General features: G+C 45.9%; 1 protein-coding gene across 6 annotated transcripts in view; it reads right to left on the reverse strand.

Moving 5' to 3' along the window:
- Nucleotides 1–840: 840 nt before the first annotated feature.
- The window catches only part of LOC138161824 (zinc finger protein 665-like), a 33793-nt gene continuing 12983 nt past the window's right edge, over nucleotides 841–21650 (reverse strand). Inside the window, exons 1-7 of one of the 6 annotated variants that reach the window (XM_069088785.1) lie at nucleotides 21600–21650; nucleotides 17844–18012; nucleotides 16956–17310; nucleotides 15882–15970; nucleotides 11174–11297; nucleotides 6142–6237; nucleotides 841–3239 (exon numbers count right to left, since the gene is read on the reverse strand). The exon at nucleotides 21600–21650 is cut by the window's right edge and continues 14 nt beyond it. In XM_069088785.1, coding sequence (XP_068944886.1) covers nucleotides 1246–3239; nucleotides 6142–6237; nucleotides 11174–11297; nucleotides 15882–15970; nucleotides 16956–17007 — 2355 coding nt within the window. In that variant the 5' untranslated portion in view covers nucleotides 17008–17310; nucleotides 17844–18012; nucleotides 21600–21650 and the 3' untranslated portion in view covers nucleotides 841–1245. Of the gene's footprint in view, nucleotides 3240–6141; nucleotides 6238–11173; nucleotides 11298–15881; nucleotides 16090–16955; nucleotides 17311–17843; nucleotides 18016–21599 lie in introns of all 6 variants that reach the window. The other 5 variants (XM_069088786.1, XM_069088787.1, XM_069088784.1 and 2 more) reach the window with 5 other exon arrangements.

The raw sequence follows: 21650 nt of genomic DNA on the forward strand, positions 1-21650 counted from the left end.
CATGGGCTAATGAATGCTTTGCTTCAGCTGTTGGAATTTGAGTCTTCTATGGGGCAAAGAATATCAAAATCCTTAGGTAGCCTAGTGGATAGAGTCCTAGACTTGGAGTCTGGAAGACCTAGATTCAAATGCTGACTCACACTTAGGAGCTGTGTGACCCTGGGCAAGTTACTTAATCTCTTTCAGCCTCAGTTTCCTCATATGTAAGATGGGGATAACAGCACCTGCCTCAGAGTCATAATGAGGGTCAAAGGTGATAACATATGAAAAGTGCTCTGCAAACCTTATAGCACCATATAAATGCTGGTTATTGTTAGGTCGCTTATGACCAGTATGTGTAGATAAGTTAGATTTCTCTGGGTCCATAAAGAACCAAATCTGGTAGCCCTTTTATTCCTCAATGTAGTGTGTTCCCACCCATACCATGTCACTTGCGTACAATCCATTTCACCACCAGCCTCGTAAATCTAGTTTATTCTTAGTATAAATTACACACAAGGGTCCTAGACCTTTATCTTTCAGGTTGAGCTCTTTTGAAATTCCTCAGGTCACCATGAAGCATCAAACAGAAATCTGAATGTTGAAAGACCATTCTTGCTTCTACCTCACCCCCATTCCATTCTTCATTTCCACAAGTTATCAGTGAGATTAAGTTATTTTTGAGGTCCTTCCCAACAGTGACATTTACTGATATGTTCCCAGACCTCCAGGCAAGGAAATGTGTAAACTGGTCTCAATCCAACCCAAGGTCAATTCATTTACATCATGGAGGATCTTAAATAAAGCTGGCATCATATTAATCATGCTTCAGTCTCAGAAAATAAATTATCATTTTAGGTAACTTCTTTTCTCACTTTTATTTCTTTACTCTAAAATTAAGTTGAGCTATTCTGTTAAATAACATTTTAGAGAGTTTACTAACAGATTTTTGGGAATTTCAGGCATTAGTTCAGACCTTGCCCCAACATACTTGCCGCACTGACTAATAACACTCTACTATCATCTGATAGTAGGTAACATGGAGGACTAAAGGATATTAGGGTCTTTATCTCTCAAAGGACCAAATAATATTGTACCTGGTAACAGAATGACATCTTGATCCTCCAGCATGAAGTATTTGATGTCTGATAAGTGATGAACTACATACTATCATTTATCTTTTTAAAAATCACAATCATAAGGGTTTTCTTTCAGTATGGCTTATTTGATAATTACAACATTGCCACCATACATATTCATACTGCTTTAAAATTTACAAAGATGCTTACAAAGATGCTTCCTCAGAGTTGAACTGGTGCTAAAGGCTTTCCCACATTCATTGCAAGCAAAGGGTTTCTTCCCAGTATGAACCCTCTTATGTTCAGTAAGGTGGCAGCTTTGACGGAATGCCTTCCCACATTCATTACACTCAAAAGGTTTTTCTCCAGTATGAATTCTCTGATGTCCTCTGAGATTTGAGTTGCTGATGAAAGCTTTCCCACATTCATTACATTCATAGGGTTTCTCTCCAGTATGAATTCTCTGATGATGAATAAAGGAAGTCTTGTGGCTGAAGTGCTTACCACACTCATTGCAATGAAAGGGTTTCTCCCCAGTATGAATTTTTTGATGTGCAGTAAGGTGTCCTCTCTGACTGAAGGCTTTCCCACATTCATTACACTCAAATGGTTTCTCTCCGGTATGAATTCTGTTATGATTCCAAAGGCTTGATTTGTTGCTGAAGGCTTTTCCACATTCATTACATTCATAGGGTTTCTCTCCAGTATGAATCCTCTGATGATTAATAAAAGATGTTCTATGGCTGAAGTGTTTACCACATTCATTACATTCAAAGGGTTTCTCTCCAGTATGAATTCTCTGATGTTCAGTAAGTTGCCACTTGTGATTGAAGGCTTTCCCACACACATTACATTCAAAAGGTTTCTCTCCAGTATGAATTCTCTGATGTTCAATTAGGTGGCAAAACTGACTGAAAGTTTTACCACATTCATTACATTCAAAAGGTTTCTCTCCAGTATGAATTCTCTCATGTAGAGTAAGGTTGGAATGCTGGCTAAAGGCTTTTCCACATTCATTACATTCAAAAGGTTTCTCACCAGTATGAACTCTCTGGTGCATAGTAAGGCATACCCTATGACTAAAAACTTTCCCACATTCAGTGCATTCAAAAGGTTTCTCACCAGTATGAATTCTCTGATGTTGTTTAAGGGCTCCTCTCTGGCTGAAGGTTTTCCCACAATCATTACATTTATATGGTTTTTCTCCAGTGTGAATTCTCTGGTGTAAAGTAAGGTAAACTTTACGGCTAAAAGCTTTCCCACATTCAGTACACTCAAAAGGCTTTTCTCCAGTATGAATTCTCTGATGTTCAGTAAGGGGTCTCCTCTGGTTGAAGGTTTTCCCACATTCATCACACTTATAGGGTTTCTCTCCAGTATGAATCCGTTGATGATTCCGTAGGATTGAGTTGTTGGTAAAGGCTTTTCCACATTGATTACAGATGTAGGGTTTCTCTCCAGTATGAATTCTCTGATGTTCAGTTCGGTGTCCCCTCTGGCTGAAAGCTTTCCCACATTCATTACATTTATAGGGTTTCTCCCCAGTATGAGTTCTTTGATGTAGAGTAAGGCATACCCTAAGGCTAAAAGCTTTTCCACATTCAGTACAAGCAAAGGGTTTCTCTCCAGTATGAATTCTCTGATGATCAATAAGGTGTCCCCTCTGGCTGAAGGCTTTCCCACATTCATTACACTCGAAGGGTTTCTCTCCTGTATGGATTTTATGATACTGAATAAGGTCTGAGTGGTAACTAAAGGGTTTCCTACACATATTATATTTACAAAGCTTCTTCCCCAAGGGGACTTTATTATGTTTATTTGGATCAGAAAACTGTTTGAAGCTCTTTTCAAATGTATCATATTTATGGAAAACTTTTCCTGCAGGAACTTTCTGCTGTGGAACAAGGATTGCCTCTGGACTAAACCTTTTTATAGATGTATAACATTCCTGAGCGCTGAATTCATTGGAAGTTTTTCTGTGAATGACTGTTATTTCTCTGCCTTGCTTGTCCCAGTTGTCCTTCTGCCTCTCCAATCTGACGGCAAATTCCCAAGGTTCTCCCAACTTGGAATCCCAGGGACCATTCTTTGTTAATCTCTCCTTGCATGATCGTCCCATAGAGACGCCTTGCCTTGAAGTTGAGTCCATGGTTTCATATCTTCTTTTTTGAACAAGAGACTCTGAAAGGAAAAAAAGCATTTATATCTGTGTGCTAGGAGAAGAGGAAAGTGCTTTATACGAAGTTCCTGATTCTCATTCCTCTGGGAAGAACAATCATGATTAACTGAGAAATAATGGAATTTTTTTTAAAAAGGTATGGAATAGGGGCGGCCAGGTAGCACAGCGAGTAAGAGCACCGGCTCCAGTGTCAGAATGATCTGCAGATCGAATCCCGGGCTCAGACACTTAGCACCCACCCAGAAACACCTGGCCGTGTAACCTTGAGCAAGTTACTTAACCCCAATTGCTTAGGGGTGGCCAGGTGGCTCAGTGAGTAAGAGCACCGGCTCCAGTGTTGGGACGACCTGGAGATCGAGTCCTGGGCTCGGACACTCAGCACCACACCCAGAAATAATAACTGGCCCTGTAACCTTGAGTAAGTTACTTAACCCCGATTGCTTAAAAAAAAAAAAAAAGGTATGGAATAAGCATCTTTAAGATGAAAATGAAACCCAAGATGGGTGAGAAAGTATTCCCAGTGCTTACCACTGTGCATGGCACAGAGTAGGTTATCTGTCAATCAATCAACAGTTATTATGTACCTGCTATGTTCCAGGCACTGTGATAAGTGCTAGTAGTTCTTAATAACTGTTTGTTGACTTGACTTCTCTTTGAGTTTTTGGGACACTGCTCTTTCTTGGTTCTCCTCATACCTGTCTGGCCACTCCTGAGTCTTCTTTGCAAGATCTTCATCCAAATCATATGAGACTATAACCCAAGGCTCTGTTCTGGAACCTCTTCTCCCTTCTCTCTACCTAGTGACCTCAGGGGCTCTCACGCATTGTCTATGCTGCTAACTCCTGGATCTCTAGGTCTAACCCTAGTCTCTCTTGTACTCCAGGCCCACATTACCAAATGCCTACCAGGAATTTTGAACTGGATGTGCTGAACACAACTCAGAACGCATTTTCTTCCCTCCTCAGTCTATGCGTCTTCTAGGCTTCTCTATCATTGTTGAGGGCACCAAATTCACCATCTAGGAGTGACCCTTGAGTACTCACTCTCAGTCACCCCGTATATCCAATCAGTTGCAAATGTCACTGTCTCTGTCTCCATATCATCTCTAGCATATAGCGCCTTCTCTCCACCCTCACAGCTACTACCCAGATCCTCATCGCTTCTCCCCTAGCCTCCTAGTAGGTCTCCATCTTAAGGCTCCTCACTACCTAATCCACACCTCACATGCGAAAATGACAGCCCTAAAGACGAGGTCTGTGTCACTCCCCGGCTCAAAAAGCTTCTGTGACTCCCTATGACTTTGAGGATCGCGTATATCTTCTCTACTCGGAATTTAAAATCCTTCACAACCTGGCTTCCACATAGTCATCTAGTCTTACATATGTTCCTCGTCTTCATACATTCCACAGCCCAACTGGCCTTCCTGCTGTTCCTCAAACGTGACATTCCATCGGCTGTCTTTGTTCCTTTGACAGTCTATCCCTCACACCTGGAATGTCTTTTCTTCTCACCTCTTCTCCTGTTTAGTTAAAAGTTCAAATACCCTCTCCTACTCGAAGAAGCTGCTAATGCCTTTCCCCTCCACCCTTCCCACAATTATTTTGTACATGCCAGACAATATGGACTAGTGGCTAGAACTGGTCTTAGAATCAAGAAGAATGGAGGTTCAAGTCCTCCTTCAGACACACATACTGGCCAGGTCACCCAGGCAAAGTCACCTGATCTTTCAGGTCTCCAGGGAGCTCTCTGCACCCGTGAAGGTACAAAGCAAGGTAGAGATTGGCATTAGTGTTTCCTCACTGAAAGGTCCCTATACTAATGATATCATGGATGCAGTTTTTTTTAAAAAGTGTATTGTGTGTATATACATATGCATATCAATGAACATATATACACAGATGTGTGGGCAGAGGATATGTTATACATGCATACGTGTACATATAAACATACACACATGCATGCACATTCATGAATGGACACTGAGAGCCATCTAGAGATAGAGATGCACTCACATGTACACATGCAAGCTATTTGACAACAGGGACTGTTGTTTTTGACTCTATCCTTTGTTTGTAGCATGTTGCCTGGCTCATGGCATATTCTTCATATATGCTTGTTGATTGATTGGTAATATATATGGTGGACACAGAATGCACTGTGGGGGCTTTAGGGAGTGGGGACTGGGGCTCCCTATCTTTCCATTGCTCCTGGGAAAACAGCAGCTGCTCACAGACCCAATCACAATACTGGCTGGCTTTGACCAGCTCTGTCCACGTTGGTATGGTTCTCCCCTCCTTAAACAGCCTGGAAGTCCCCCGTTCCCAGTGGTTCACCATATCAGTGCTGGACTTAAGTGTGAACACCAGAACAGGGTAGACTTACTGCAGTCAGAATTCTAGAATTCAAGTGTTCCATTGCCCCAGCCTCCTCTGGTAGCAGGGAATAAATACAAGAGTGAACCACCATGCCTGGCCATGCACTGTTATTTCATGGTTACATATGTGTACAGCTTGTCTCTCCCACAAGATTAAAAATCCTCAAGGGCAGTGAAAATCTCTAATTCTTTGGAATGCCTCCAAAGACCTAGGTCTATGTTATATACTTAGTAGACAATCAATAAACACTGATCAGATAACTGTATCAGGCAGTAGAAATACAAAGACAAAAAAGAAAGAGTCCTTTCTCTCAAGGAACTAAGACAGTACAATAACTTCTGGGGAAAAGGAGCTGAATTGTTGAAAGGAAAAATGAAGGCACAGGAAGGACTTTGTGTTAGGAAACCTAATCTCCCTTTTCCACTAATGTGAAAGCCTTTGAGGAGACATTTCTACTCCATACTGATTTCTAGCTACCTCAGCCTTGAGTCAGCAATGAGCCTCATACACATGATTCTCCCTCACTTACCTGGACAAGTAACTTGTGGGACCTCAGCCTCTGGCGTCCATGGTCCTTCCCCTCGCTCCAACTGGCATATCACATCTGGTTTAAAAACAGGAAGTCCTGATGATGGGGGAAAGAAATGAGAAAGGATTGGTAACAGAAGAGCTAGCTTAGATAGTCACAGACTTTCAAAGTAGGAAGATCTTTGGAGGGCATCTAGTCCTCTCTATAACTGAATAAAAATCTCCTCTGCCATATACTCTCTTGGGGTTAAATAATCCCAGTTCCAATTCTGATAGATTTAAGAACTCTGATAAACACAGAGACCACACATGATTCCACAAGACCAAGGATGGGAGAATTCTGCCCATCTCATGACAGAGGTAAAGTTAAAGACTCTAAAAGGTGCATATCAAGCACAAGGGGATAGACAGGCTTCTATGGAACCCTTCTCTGAAACCTGTTTTTAAATGCATAAAATAAAATCTGATTGGGACAGCTGGTGAAGCAGTGGATAGCGTGCTGGGCCTCAAGTCAGTAAGACTCATCTTCCTAAGGTCAAATCTGGTGTCAGACATTTATTAGCTATGCTACCCTGGACAAGTCACTTAACCTTGTTTGCCTCAGCTCCTCTTCTGTAAAAGGAGCTGGAGAAATAGTAAACCACCCCAGTATCTTTGCTAAGAAGACCCCAAATGTGGTCATGAAGAGTTAGACACAACTAAAATGACTGAACAACAACAAAATCTGATTACAGAGAGTAATTATAATGAAATAAAGAGATAATTTATTCCCATCCAAGTTCATGGACCCCTTGATGTCTACACACAGTATGTCTGGGGATCTCCAAATAAGAATCCCTGGTCTAGGTGATAATGGCTCGAACAAGGGGGTAGCTATGTGAGTGGAAAGATGGCAATGGATATAAAACGTGCTATAGGACAAAATCAATAAGATGTGGAAACTGTGGGAGGTGAGAAAGAAAAAAAGAGGATTCTGAGGTTGCAAACCTGGATGACTAGAAGGATGATGGTATGCATCCAATAAATAGGAAAGGTTTGAGGAAGAATAGGAAAAGGGATGATTCCCATTTTGGACATGTGTTTGAGAAGCCTACAAGACCTTCAGGTAGAGATATTCATTCCAAAGTCAGCTGACAACGAATGTGTGGAGTTCATAAAAGAGAGGAGGGCTGGTAATACAGTTCTGGGAGTCATAAGTACAAAGATGGTAACTGAATCCATTGGAACTTCTGTGAACACTAAGGGAGAAAGTGTAGCTAGAGAAAAGAAAGGGGTCTAGGACAGATCCCTGGAGGAAACTCATAGTTAAGAGGAAGGAAAAAGAAGACAATTTAGTTATACGTTAATCAGACAGGTGGTAAAGGAACAAGGAAAACACAGTGATGCAAAAGTCATAGGAGAGAGAGTGCCCAGGAAAAGGGTCAAAAGCAGAAGAGAGGTCAAGAAGGATGAGGCCTGAGAAGAAGCCCGCAATTAAGAGACTGTAGTGACCTTGGAAAGTGCAGCTCCAGTCAGGTGGGAGGGACAGAAGACAGTTTACAAGGGGCTGAGAGATGAATGGGAGGTGAGAAAGTGGAGGCAATTTTTTTCCCCAGGTGGTTATTTAAGAGAGGAGAGATATAAGTAGCTAGAGGGGATGGTGAGGGCAGATGAATTTTCTTCAAGAATGATGGAGATCTAGATATGTTTGGAGGGAGGGAAGGAGGGAATCTGCTATATACTTAAGGATGGAATGATGATGAGAGAGAAGGGATGATTAAAGGAGCGAGCTAATAGAGGGAATGGAGCAAGAATACAAGTGTAGGGGTTAGTCTGACAAAACGAAAAGCTATCTCAGCAGCAGCAGCTGGAGGCAAAGGAAGGGAAATGGGAGATGCTGTAGGATTCTCATGTATGGAAGAGGGCAAAAGAGGGAGTTCATTACAGATGAACTCTATTGTTTCAGTAAAGTAGAGAGTGAGGTCTTCTGCTTAAAGGCTGATGGAAGAAGGCAGAATAAGAGGGAGGTTTGGAAGAACATCTGTGTAGAGAACAATAAAGTCAACCTAGTAAGAACGAAAGGATTTCCATGAAAGACTTATATGAACTGATCCAAAGTGAGGTGAGCAGAACTAGGAGGACATTTGTAATGGGAATGCAAATTTGGAAGATCTTCCCTGCCCCTAGGCTGAAGTGCACCCGGAGCCTGGGGAGGGAGGCTTGTTTTTCAGTAGATACTTTTTGATTGGCCAGTGGGTCAATAAGGTTGTTACATTCTCTGAGCCAGGAGAAGGCTATATAAGCCCTGATGTGAGGCTTTGTTTTGGGGGCTGACTTTGAGAGGTGTTCTGTGATTTGATCTGGATCTTCGAAAAGCGGTTGTCCCGGCCCCCCCCCCCCCCACTTTGAAAAACCCAGATGTTGACTGGGTATGGATGTAATGGCTGGACAGTTTGGAAAGCTGTCTACTTGATCTGTTTCTGTCTTGATAATTCTGCCTGTATACTTTGAGGTTCAGGGTGCTGACCTTTTTCCCCTGAACAAGGTAAACGATACATGTCTGACTGATTAAAGTAAGCTTGTTAACCCATTTTGAGTTGCTTTCCTTTATCAAAGCAGATCCAAGAACCTGTATGGGCAGCAAACCCTGAGGACGTGCTTGGGGTGCTTGCCACTACAACATTGTACACAGTAGCAGCAATACTGTATGATGAAGAACAGTGAATGACTTGGATATTCTCAGCTATACAAAGATCCAAGACAATTCCAAAGGATTTATGGTAAACACTGTCCACCTTCAGAGAAAAAACTAATGGAGTCTGAATGCAGACTGAAGCATTCTTTTTTAACTTTGTTTTTCTTGGGGTTTTGGCTTTTTTTTTTTTTGGATGGAGGGGTCTGTTTTTCTTTCACAACATGGCTAATATGGAAATGTGTTTTGCATGACTGTACAGGTATAATCAATATCAAATTGCTTGCTTTCTCAAGAAGTGGGGAGGGGAGGAAGAGAGAATTTAGAACTCAAAATTTTTTTTTAAAGCAATTGGGGTTAAGTAACTTGCTCAAGGTTACACAGCCAGTTATTTCTGGGTGTGGTGCTGAGTATCTGAGCCTGGGATTCGATCTCCAGGTCTTCTCTACACTGGAGCCGGTGCTCTTACTCGCTGTGCTACCTGGCCGCCCCGGAACTCAAAATTTTTAAAAGTAAATGTTTAAAATTTTTCATGTAATTGGAAAAAATAAGATATGAAAATATTTTTTTAAAAGGAAAGACTGAGACAGTGAGGCTTAGCTGTTTGACTTTGTTCAAGAACAGAGAAGGTGAATTGGGTAAACCAAGGCAAGGATCTGATAAAACATGAGAAGAAACTATATAAGCAGGAAATGGATTCAAAGATCAAGTACAATATAGAGCTGAATTAGCTAATTTTAGGGTTAAGACTAGGAAGGGACAGAGTGCAGGTGATGAATTGGGAGAGCAGGGAGGCACAAAGTGACTAAAAGTGGGAATGAAAAGTTGGGAAATGATTAGAAAAAGTAAGGGAGAGGAAAAGATGGGAGGCTACGGACAGAGATAGGAACTGCATTCATTCATTCATTCATTCAATGAACATTTATTAAGTGCCTACTTTATGCCAGGCACAGAGCTAGGAGGCTGGGATCCAGAGACAAAAATAAAAGCTTCCTCCAAGAGCTTACATTTCATCAGGAGGAAGAAATATAAAATGTATACAAAGTAATTTGGATTATGGGAGGGACACAGTTTCAGAATTTTGGACCCAGAAAGTCAAATATTTCTGAGTTATCACTCATAGTGATATTTTAAGGTATGAACATTCCTATCAATGACTGGAGTGGAATGACGGTGCAGGTCTGGGAAGTTTAGGACAATAATGAACTGGGTATTTGATGGGACACCCACATATACACTGAACTCTCTGAGCATGAGAGCAGAGTCTGGAGTGAAAAGGAAGCTAATGATCCAAGTTCTAAACTCTCTGAGGAAGGAAGTCTCTCAGTCTTAGAAAAATTCAAATGATAACAACTCTGAGGTTTTACTTTACACCCATCAAATTTGCAAAATTGACAAAAATGGAAAGACTAGGGACTCTGATTAATGTAATCACCAACTACAATTCCAGAAGACTCATCATTAAACATTATTTATTCACCTCTAGGGGAATGGAAATGGTCAATGTGGGAATTTGTTTTGATTGTACATGTTTGTAACAGGATTCTGTTTTTCATTTCTTTCTCAGTGGAGATGCAGAGAAATAGGAGGGAGAACAGTTTCATTGACTGAAAAAAAAGAAATTTAATTAAAAATAAAAAGGGCAGTCTGGCAGGACCTGTTCATGTGATACCCACTACCTTCTCTCGAGTTTCACTAACTATTGCTCTAACAATATGATTTAGAGTTTTGCCAGGAATCAACATTGGACTCACTGGCCTTACACTTTAATAACTCCACTCTCTTCTCTCTTTTGAAAATGAGGATCGTGAAGATCCAATAAGTTGATATCTGTGCAACATTTCACAAACTTTAACATGCTGTATAAAGGCTAGCTATCATTATCACTGTTGATGATTACGATTATTCCTTTCAATTCCTGTCAGTTCCTCTTTCTTCAAGGAATGTTAAAAAAGCAAAAGGAGGTGCAGAAGTCCTCTGAAGAACTCTGTGCTGACATCCCAGCAGGCATGGGACAGTGGTCAAGGTGACTTTACTCAGAAGGAAAAGTGGTCCATCTGAGGCACTACCTCTGAAGCTATGGGAACCCTTCATCTTTTCAGGTATCTGCACTGGGACTCAGGGTAGACCACTGGGGAAGGCGAACCTCAGGACTAACACAGTAAAGACACTGACTTGCCAGGAGCAGAGAACAGAAACATTCTATAGGTCAGCCTTAGATAACTTTGGAATCTCCCCATGTTCCGTGTCTTTTTAAAAGTCTTCTGCACATGAAGCCAAAACTCAGCTAAGGGGCCCACAGCCCCTCCTGCTGCCTTTCTGCCCAATGGGCAGATCTGAGCCATGGGAAGACTGTCCTTACCCAGGGAAGCAAAGTTCTTGTAGTTCTCCAACATCACATCCCTGTAGAGGTCCCTCTGAGCAGGGCCCAGACGTCGCCATTCTTCTCGGGTAAAGTCCACAGCTACATCCTTAAATGTCACCAACTGCAGAAACATCAAGCAATCTTCCTTAGCCCAAGACCTTCCCTGGTGCCTGGCATGCAGCAGGGGTCTAATAAATGCTTAGTGACTCACTGGCAGGAATCAGGAAGAAGACAGAAGTTGGCGGAATAAAGAGGAATTGGTTTGCTCAGTGTTGAAGGTTGGAAAATGCTACGTTCTATCAAATACTTCTTAAGATCACAGAATTTAAGAGTTAGAAGGAACCTCAGACCCTCTGGCTCAAACACTAGAATTCCCACTGTTGAGTTTTCATCCCATAAAGCATGTAGAAGCATCTAGGCAGGACAGTGGATAGACAGCTGGACATGGGCTTCATACACTTACTAGCTGTGTGACCCTGGTCAAATCACCTAACCTCTCTTGGCCTTAGTTTCTTCATCTGTAAAGTGGGGATGATAACAGCACCACCCTCACAGGGTTGTTGTGAGAACCAAATGTAAATACTTTGCCAACTTTAAAGTACTGTATAAATGTTAGTGACTATTATTATCCAGCCTCCACTTAGAGTTCGAGGAGGATGAGGGAAAATTCATCACCTCTGCAGACAGCCCTTTCCACCTATGGAGAGATCTAATTCTTCCTGACTCCAGCTTTGCCCATTTGGGTCACATGGAACAAATCTAACTGCCCTGCCCCACCACATGCCAGCCCTTTAAATACTAGGAGGCAGCTCTCACGTCCCCTTTGAATGTTCTTTCCTCCAGGTTAAACACAGCCAACTCCCTTAACTGATCCTCCTGAGAAAAAAAGGACTTCAGGCCTTCAATCATTGCCTTCCGCTGGACACTCCACTTTATCAATGTCCCTTTTAAATTGTGGCCCCCAGAACTGAACACCAGGCTCCAGCTGCCTCTGACAAAGGCAGAGCATTAGAAGACTCTTCTTAGGGCAGCCCCAGATGGTGTTCGCTTTCCGGTTGTCACATCCCCACTGCTGACTCATAAGAAGCTTGTGGTCCACTAAGACGCCCCAGCCATTTTTCAAACTGCTGCCCTTTCGTATCTCTCATCTGATATTTGTGAAATGGACTCTTCTGTGTCCAAGTGCAGATTTCACATTTCTTTCTCTTGAATTTCATCTTATTAGATTTAGGGCATGCTCTAGTCTGGGGAGATCCTTGTAGATCCTGACTGCCATCCAAAGTGTGCGCTCCAGCTTTGTGCCACCTGCAACTCTGATGAATTTAACACCTCTACCATCACCTAAGTCGTTGGTAAAAATGCTAAACATCATGGCTCATGTGAATCCTGAGGCATTACATGGAGACCTCCTGCCATGAGGACATGGAACCATAACACCTACTCTTTGGGTTCAACCATTCAACCAGTACCAAATCCCTCTGATCCAGGTCCTCTAACCCAGATCTGCCCATCTAATTCACAAGAATAGCACAAAATATTCTATCAAAAGCTTTGCTAAACTGAGCCAAACTATCTCCATAGCATTCTGTTAATTTATTAAGTTAATCCTGTCAGAAAAGGAAATAACATTAGTCTGTTCTTGAAGCCAGCCTTTTTTGTAATGACCATTTCCCTTTCTAGGTATTTACCAACCACCTCATTAATGAGTTGTTCTGGAATTTTCCCAGGACTCAGAGTCAAGCTCACTGGCCTATAGGGTGCAGACTCTCTCTCTTGCCCTTTTTGAAAATCATGACTACATTTGCTCTTCTCCAATCTTGGGGCGCCTCTCTGGTCTTTCGTGCTTCCAGATGTCATTGACGGCAGCTCAGCAGTCTCATCAGCCATTTCTTTCAGGATCCAGGTCATCCAGGCCAGCTGACTTGAGTTTATCAAGGGCACCTAAGTGCTCTCTTACTATTTCCTTACTTATTTTGGGCATCAACTCCCTGTTAGGCATCTTGGTTCTTTCCTTACCAGTGTAATGGTCATTCTCCTTTGTAGAGGAAACAGAAACAAAGGAAGGACTGAGAAGCTCTGCCTCCTTGCTCTGTTATCAGGTATCACCCCCCCCCCCCCCCCAACCAGGTAGAAGTCCAGTCCCTTGCAGATCCTCATTTTTTCTTCCAATAGAGCTATTGAGTATTCACTTATGACATGTCTCATTTTATACTATGACTCTATGGCCATGGGGCCACTGTGTAACATGACCTTGGGCTCTGTGTGTGTGTCTGTGTGTGTGTTTCTCTCTCCCAGGCCTTTCTTTGTTCCAAGTATCCACAGGGGCGGCTAGGTGGCACAGTGAATAGAGCACTGGCCCTGGAGTCAGGAGGAGCTGAGTTCAAATCCAGCCTCAGACACTTAACACTTACTAGCCTTGTGACCTTGGGCAAGTCACTTAACCCCAATTGCCCTCCAAAAAGCAAAAAAAAAAAAAAAAAAGACTTCTCCCTCACAGGCTCTCCCCACCCCAAAATATTCCCACAGACACTTATTAAGCACCTACTAATGTGAAGAGGAACACAGTGTCAGCTATTAGGAAGAGGTACAAAAATTACAACATTCCTCCACCTAGGGCCTCTTTTCCTAAGGAGTTTTATGCAAAAATAACTCTTATAAATGATACACAAGAGATATAAATGGGAAGATCTGGTTTCAAGTCCCACCTCTGACGCCCATTCTGTGCAATCACAGGCATGCCACTCAGCCTAGACAGATGTCAAAGGCTAAGGATGCACAGCCCTAGCTAAAGTGCACTGGCAGAGGGAATGCTCTTCAGCAGGGCCTTATGCCAAGGACTCGAAGTAAACACACGCATGCACATGCACACACACACACACACAAAACCAGGTGAGAGGTGTGTAACAAGTGCTTGGCCAAGTCCACCGTGGGGCCCAGGATCATTCTTCACTGACAAGAGATATGGGAAAGGGAAAGTCCATGAGTATTGTGTCTCAAAACAGGAACAGAAAATCAGCAGGCAGAGACAGAGGTACTTTATAGCTCTAGGGCACCAAGTCAGCACAAAGCAGGGATCATGGAATCTCAAGGCTCATTGGGTCCCACTGGCCCCTGCCCAGGAGCCCCCTGTGGAGCAGCACTGCTCGCAGGCCCCTGGGAAGGGAGCTCTTGCCATTTCACTTTCTGCTTTGGCGTGGCTCAGGGTACTTATCATGGGCTTGGTCTTACTCAGGACACCCTGGCATTTCAGGCTCTGGACTGGAACAAAAAGCGACCCTGTGTAGCCACTGACCATCAGGGATTCCCTTAATCATAGCATGCAAAGGGCTACGCAGTGAGGCTGCAGCACTGATTTGGCTAAGCGTGGCTTTCCTCCCTTTGCATTGGCCATACAGTAGGTCTACCCTGAGGGAGTAAGAGAAGGGGGAGGAAGAGAGTGACTTGTGAGGGCCAATCACCTCCTCAAAGAACACGCCACTTTGCACAGTAGAGAGGCAGTGGGCCCCGTGTGCAGAAGTCTGTCTGTTCCCTCCATCACAGCTGCTACATGCAGGGGTGCTCACTTGTCTGGCGTTTCAGGCATTGTCAGGTAATGGGGATAGCTGGGAAGTTAATGGAGTGAACAAAGAAAAACGTACAAATAAAACATTTTTTTGAATCCTCTTTGAAAGAGCTTATTGTTAAGTTTCTTAGATCACAGCACTTTGCACGGCATGGAGTGGACGATAGGTCTGAACAGTGAGACCACACTGGGTACCAGGACCCAGATACACAAGGGCCCAAGGGGAGTGAGGAGCCTTACCTTGAGAGTAGCATGTGGTGGTGAAAGAACACTGAACTGAGAGTAAGAGATCCTAGTTTCAGTCCATGCTCTCTCATTGGGGAAAGACAGTTCACTTGTGCCTGAAGCCGCTCATATGTGTCGTCTAAGAGAATGTGAGGTCTGTGAAAGCAGGGGCCGTGTTTCATTTTTCTATTTGTACCCTGTGAGTTTGGCCCAATGATTTGGCACATAGTAAGCATTTAATCAATGGGCATTCGTTCATTAATTCTTTTTTTTTTTTTAAAGCAATTGGGGTTAAGTAACTTGCTCAAGGTTACACGGCCAGGTGTTTCTGGGTGGGTGCTAAGTGTCTGAGCCCAGATTTGATCCCCAGGTCATCCTGACACTGGGGCCAGTGCTCTTATTCGCTGAGCCACCTGACCGCCCCATTCATTAATTCTGAGACTCAGTTTCCTTGTAGGATTAAGTACTCTAAAAACCCTTATAAGTCCTATATAAATGTTGGTTATCATTTTTTTTTCTTTTTTTTGGAGGGGAGAAGGTAGGGCAATTGGGGTTAAGTGACTTGCCCAAGGTCACACAGCTAGTTTTTGTGTTAAGTGTCTGAGGTCACATTTGAACTCAGGTTCTCCTGACTCCAGGGCCAGTGCTCTATTCACTGCGCCACTAGCCAGCCCCTGTTTTTTTTGTTATCATTTTATTATTCTTATTTCTCTTCTTATTATTCAGTGTCAAATGAGAATCCTGCACTGGGTGATCCTGAATGTCCCTTCCAGCCTGAATGTTGTAGAAACTCCATGAACTCTATACCACCCATCAGAACAGACTAAGTCTTCTGGGAGAGCAGCAGGCCTCAGTACTGAGGGCGAAGAAAAGGGAGGGAAATATACGTATATTCTTGAGAGCAGAGCTGGCACTCACCTGGGATCTGGCTGTCAGAAGTCTAGACGTCATGCCTTGCTTTTCCTCCTCCTCTTCCTCTGTGTTCCTTTCTCGGGACAGAGCAGGGTCTTGAGAAGGCAGAGATAAGGGGGAGAGAAGAGCTCATGACGGAGAGAAGCCGTGACAGGCAACTTCCAGACAGCACTTAGGTGCTGGGCTGCTGGCTTTTTTCATTTGTCTGGTTTTTCTGGTATTATTGATAAAATATTTGATACTCGATAAAAATCATTGGCCTGGACCAACAACAAAAAAGTCCATCACTCCCCATACCCTTGTGAGAAAAAAAAAGGAAAGCTGTGGGCTGGATGATTGTATAGTTAAGAGACAAAGAATGAGTTGAGAGAGCAGACCCAAAGACTTGTCCTTAACGGAACCTGGAAGCAGGATGTGGGTCTCCAGGGTAGGGCCACAGGACGCTGTCCTTGATTTATACAGCATTCTTATCAGTGGCTGACAAAAGGCCTAAATCAAGCCTGCACAACCTGTGGCCCACAAAAGGCCCACTTACAGCCTGCAGGCGTACCAAAGGATTCTGGGCTCAAAAAGGTAGAGGATTTTTTCCTCTGCATTTTTTGAGGGCCACTCGAAATCCTTTGGCAGGCAGTGGGTTGTGTAGGCCTGGAGTAAATGGAAGGTTTATCGAATACCTGCGGGAAAATTTCCAAAGTTGGGAGTAATAGCTAACAATGCATATATATTCAATACTTACTACACACAAAGCACTATACTGAGTCTGGTGGTTTAGAAAGGATAGGGTGGCCCTGAAGAAGCTTCCATCCTGTTTAACAGGCCTCACAAAGTCAGATGAAGGGATGTGGTTTCATGACATAAGGAAACTCCGCCCTGGTTCTGTATCTAGTACACTAGCATCTTATGGTCCCCTCCACTCTCTTCTGGTTGGGCCAAGGCTGGAGCACCAGCTTTAGTTTTGGGGGCCACATTTTAGGAAAGCCATTGACCAGGTGAAACGTGGCCAGAGGAGGGTGACAAGGAGGGTGAGAGGGACTGGAAAAAACAGGATAGGAAAACTGTTGGAAGGAACCCATTTCTTACCTGGCGCTGTGAGGTTTATTTTGATCTCTTCTTCACAATGGCAGTTGTCCATCCCCCCTCCAACCGGGCACCAACCTGTTCTCCTGAGTTCCTTAATTCTCACCTTTCTTAAGCATTTGGGTCAAATTTTCCATGGTTGCCTCTGCCTCATTTCCAAATGCTCGGGGGTTAGTGCAAAGGCCAGATGGTAAATGGTATTATTCCAGCATTAGCTGCTACCAGGCTGGCCGCCTTTCATTGGCTCTGAAGTCACAGTGAGAGGTCTTGGGAACTGGGTTACTTGCTACGATGGATTCTTGCTCCCAAAGATACAGCCCTTCCCCATTTAGGGCCCCCAGGATCCTCTTTCACTCTCCTATAGACTCAAAAGAAAAGTCACATTAGTTGGAACAGTCACTCTGGGCCTAGCTCTCTGCCTCCTTAGCAGGGAATTCTTCCTATGAGAAACAACGCATGACAGGGCCTAAAGCTGGACTTCTAATCAGGAAGGCCTGGGTTTAAATCCTGCATACTAGCTGTACACCCTGTACAAATCCCTTAACCTGTCTGAGCCTCAGTTTCCTCATCTGTAAAACTGGGATGAGAGGCAGTATGGCAGAGAGGGTAGATGGAGAGCCTCAGGGTCAGGACGACCCAAGTTCAAATCCTGACTGACACATATAGGCTGTGTGACCGTGGACAAGTCACTTAAACTTGAATCGCCCAGACAGCTCAAAAAGATCATGGCAGCTGCCAATGATAGAGGAGTTTCCTTACCCATGAACTCCCTGTATCAGTGAAATCACAACCTGGTTCCTCCTCATCCACCCAAACGGGAATAAGAGTATCTCCCTCACCAGAGGGTTGTGAGGGTCAAGAGAGATGACACAGAGAAAGTGCCTCACATACCTTGATGTCAGTATGACTATCGCTGCCCTAGGCAGTCAGCAGTGCGCGGGGTTGTCAGGACCGCCATCACCCAGGCGCCCGCAGACCGCCAGGTGCCAGGGATGAACAAAGGCATGTGTGAGGAGTTCTGTTCATCCCACAAACCTCGGTGCTCACTGGCGGTGTGAGACTGCTGTAGGGAAAGGATGAATGGAAAAGATAAGTTTCTGGAGGGCAGAGCATGTCCCACTGACAACTTTGTGCTCCCAGAGCCTGGAACATACCTCTGTGTCACCAGAACCTGTGCGTCTGGGTGTGGGTAAGTCCCTCTCCTTATGCAGATCGCAGCCTATCTCTAATTTCCCATCTTCCTGAAGTGTCTGAAGCTCAGAGACAAATGACCTCCCCATGGTTGAACTCTGACCTTCCTAATTCCAAGTCTAGCACAGCACGAGCACTATCAGCACTCTACCACCCTAGGCCAGTCCCTATCCCTGTCTCTCCTACTAGAATGGAAGCTCCTTGGGGGGCAGGAAATGTTTTATTTCTGTCTTTATCCCCCATGCCTAGCACAGTGAGTGGCACAAAGTAGGTGCTCATGAAATGTCTGAGGGACAGCAGGGCGTCAGAATCACCAGAAGCCAGGCTCTGGGCCCAGAGCATCCCCAACCTGGTCATTCCAGTCTTCTACCTTCAGACACCCCTGTCCTCCCCCCTTGTCCCCTCCCCCCTCCACTTCCTTGGACTCTCTCTTCTGTCCAGTTTTCACCATTCCCCTCAACACCGCCTCCAGCCCTGCCATGGTCCAGGTCCCTGCCACCTGTCCTCCAGAGCCCTGCATGATTCCTGGATCCCTTCTGCTCCGCTGAGGGTGACAACACGGGACTGAGCCCCACCCCTCCAACCTCCCCATCCTCTTTTGATATAACTCAGTACAGAAAGGTCTGCACTTCTGTTAAGAGAGGGATGGAGAAAGGGAGACAGACAGAGAGGAAAGGAGACAGACAGACACTGGGAGGGAGGTATACTGTGGCTCTAACCACATAACAAGCATGAGATCTTCTCCCTTGCCAGGTCCTCCCACACCCCAGCCCCCATTGTACCGTTTAGTCCAAAAGACTCAACAGAGCCCCGGGAATGGCTTGTGCTTGAGACACAGGGCTCATGTCTCAACTATCTCCATGTCAGTTCCATAAGCATTGATTAAACTTGAGGTTTACAGTAAGCACTTAATAAATGCTTGTCTGAGTAACTGACTGACAGTAGGAAGAGCAGAGGACCTGAGTTCAACTCCCACCCACGCTAGTCACTTCAACTTCCTGGGCTTCAATTTCCTCATCTGTAAATGAGGTCTCTTCCATCTCTAAATCTATGACCCCGTGGGTCTACCATGTGCCAGGCACAGTGGTGGGGGCCCCAAGACAGCACTAAAATAATCCCTGCCCTCAGGAAGTTTAAATTCTACTGAAACGTCACATTGGGGGTGACACGTAAGGGCAGCCTTCCGAAAGGCAGGAGCCCAGATTGTGTGTGAGAGTGGGGGCTGGCGAGTCTGGATCCTGCCGAGGTGAACAAGGACCCTTCTCTTCTCATCTCACAACCCACTGTCACCACCCCCACTCTCTCTCTGAAGAGGTGGCCCTCCTCCTGCGACCTTGATCTTATCCCCTCCCATCTTCCCCAGCAGTTTACCCTTCCCTCTTTCTAACCATTACTCTCAAGCCACCATCCAGCATTTATTAAGTACTTACTATATACCAGGAACGATGCCAAGACTAGGGATAGAAGGAAAGACCGAAAACAGACCCTTCCCTGAAGAGGTCTGCTGGTCGGTTCCTTCCTCCAGTTGGTGATCTGAACAGCTCCCCATGTGGGGTCGATGATCGTGTTTAGACATAGGATTCCTGGATCTGTCTCTCCAGTCCTAGCCTCTCACCTAAGTCTCTCTTACGCCTGTCCCTCACTAGATCCTCGCATACCTGCAGCTCTACTCTCCTTAACAAACAACTTCAAACAGCGGTCTGCCTCTGGTGCCGCTGCTGCTTCTTCTCTCACTTGCTAATCAGCCTTCTGCAATCAAGCATCCGACCTCCTTGCTGAACTGAAGCTGCTCCCTCTGAAGTCCCCAATGATCCCTCAGACGCCCAGTCTCCCGGCCTTCTCTCAGGATTCATCGTGGCCGACCTCTGCTGCACGGGATGCTGTGGACCCCTGTTCTCCTCCTGGATACTGTTCTCTGGGTTTTCCCGGCGCTGCTCTCTCCTTTCTCCTACCATCTGGCCTTCTTCTCAGCGAGCATTATCTCACGCTCAGTAAGTGTGGGTGCCCCCAAGACTGCTGTAGGTCCTCTTCTCTCTTCCTTTACACCATCTCATCAGATCTGATCAGCTACCCTACCAAGGGCTCAAGGATCGTTTTTAGGTACGTGCAAAATAAAACTCGGCATCTTGCCCCGCCGAGCACTGGTGAGGTTGGCGCGTCTTCCCGGTGCCCCAGGCGGCAGCCTCGGCCTCCTCCTCTGGGTCTCACTCGCCCCACGCACCCAGGCCGCTGCCAGATCCTTCCTTTCCGCATCATCTCTAGCTTTGTCTACACTTGCCGGGCCAACACGGCGGGGCGGGTCAGCTCCCTCATCGTGTCTTGCCCAAGTGACTGCACTGGCCTCCTGGCTGGCCTCCCTGCCTCCAGTTCCGCCCTCTCCTGCACAGTCGCTGCGGTGCTTTTCCTGAACAGCCTGTTTGGCCGCCATCGCCCGGACTCCACGGCTCCCTGATGCCTCCAGACCCGAGCAGAAGTTCCTCCATCCGCTCCCCTCTTCGCGGTCTTACAGCCGGTCCCAGGCCGTGATGCAGCCGCTCTGGCCCCCTGCGGCCCCCACCGCCCGTCTTCCGGCTCCTTTGGCCGCGGGCAGCCCCACAGCCTGGCTGCCCTCAGGACCGGCTCGAGGCCCCTCCTGTCCATCCTCCGTCCCTCTGGTCTGTGGTTCTGTCTGACGTCCTCTGCGGCTGCCGCTTACCCTGCGGCTGTAGGAGGAAGGATCACAGCCCATCCCAGAGCGGCAGCCGGCTTCATTCCTAATTCCTTTCAAACATTTTTATTTAAAGTCCTGAGTTCCAAATTCTCTCCCTCAGACCTCTCCTTCCAACCTGACTCCCATTAAAAACAAGGACCAGCCCTTCCCCTAACAGACACCCGTGGGTGCTTAGGGATGCGGGTGGCCGGGCCACGCACCGGCCCTGCTTCCTTCTCAGGGACCCCGGCGCCCCGAGGGCCAGGCCTGCCTCCAAGCCGAGTGACCCTGCGCCAGTCACTGTGCCCCTCTACCTCGGCCGCCGGCCTCCCGCAGATGTCACCGCGGCCGCTCCCACGGGCCTCATGTCCTAGCTGGGCACTGCACCAGGAAGCCCGGGAGGTGACGTCACAGGCTTCGGCCGTGGTGGAACTTGAACCCAGAATCTGACTCTTACTCCGCATCCGTCTCTCCGTTCCACGGGGCTCTGCAGGCGCAGTTATTATCCCCATTTTACAGACAGGGAAACTGAGGCAGGCGGCAAGAGTCAGAGGCGGTATTCGAACCTTATCTTCCGGGCTCTGCTCCCTGCGCCAGGCAGTCACCCCACCCCCGCCACTGGGGCCCCGGGCGCGGCCCCGGCCCCGGCCCCTCCCCCAGCCCTGGGGCACACACCCTCGCGCCCCCCTCGTAGCAAACGCACACTCACATACTTACGCCCGCGCACACGCGCACTGAGCCCTTAGCCCCATCCCCCTCTTGCTCACCTGCACCGCCAAGCCACCCCAAGAACAAAGGCCCGAACGGTCCGTCCTCTA

The sequence above is a fragment of the Petaurus breviceps genome, unplaced genomic scaffold (genome assembly GCF_028583685.1).
Source record: "Petaurus breviceps papuanus isolate PSGF00001 unplaced genomic scaffold, PetGlider_PUasm1.0 185, whole genome shotgun sequence".
Classification (NCBI taxonomy): Eukaryota; Metazoa; Chordata; class Mammalia; order Diprotodontia; family Petauridae; genus Petaurus; species Petaurus breviceps.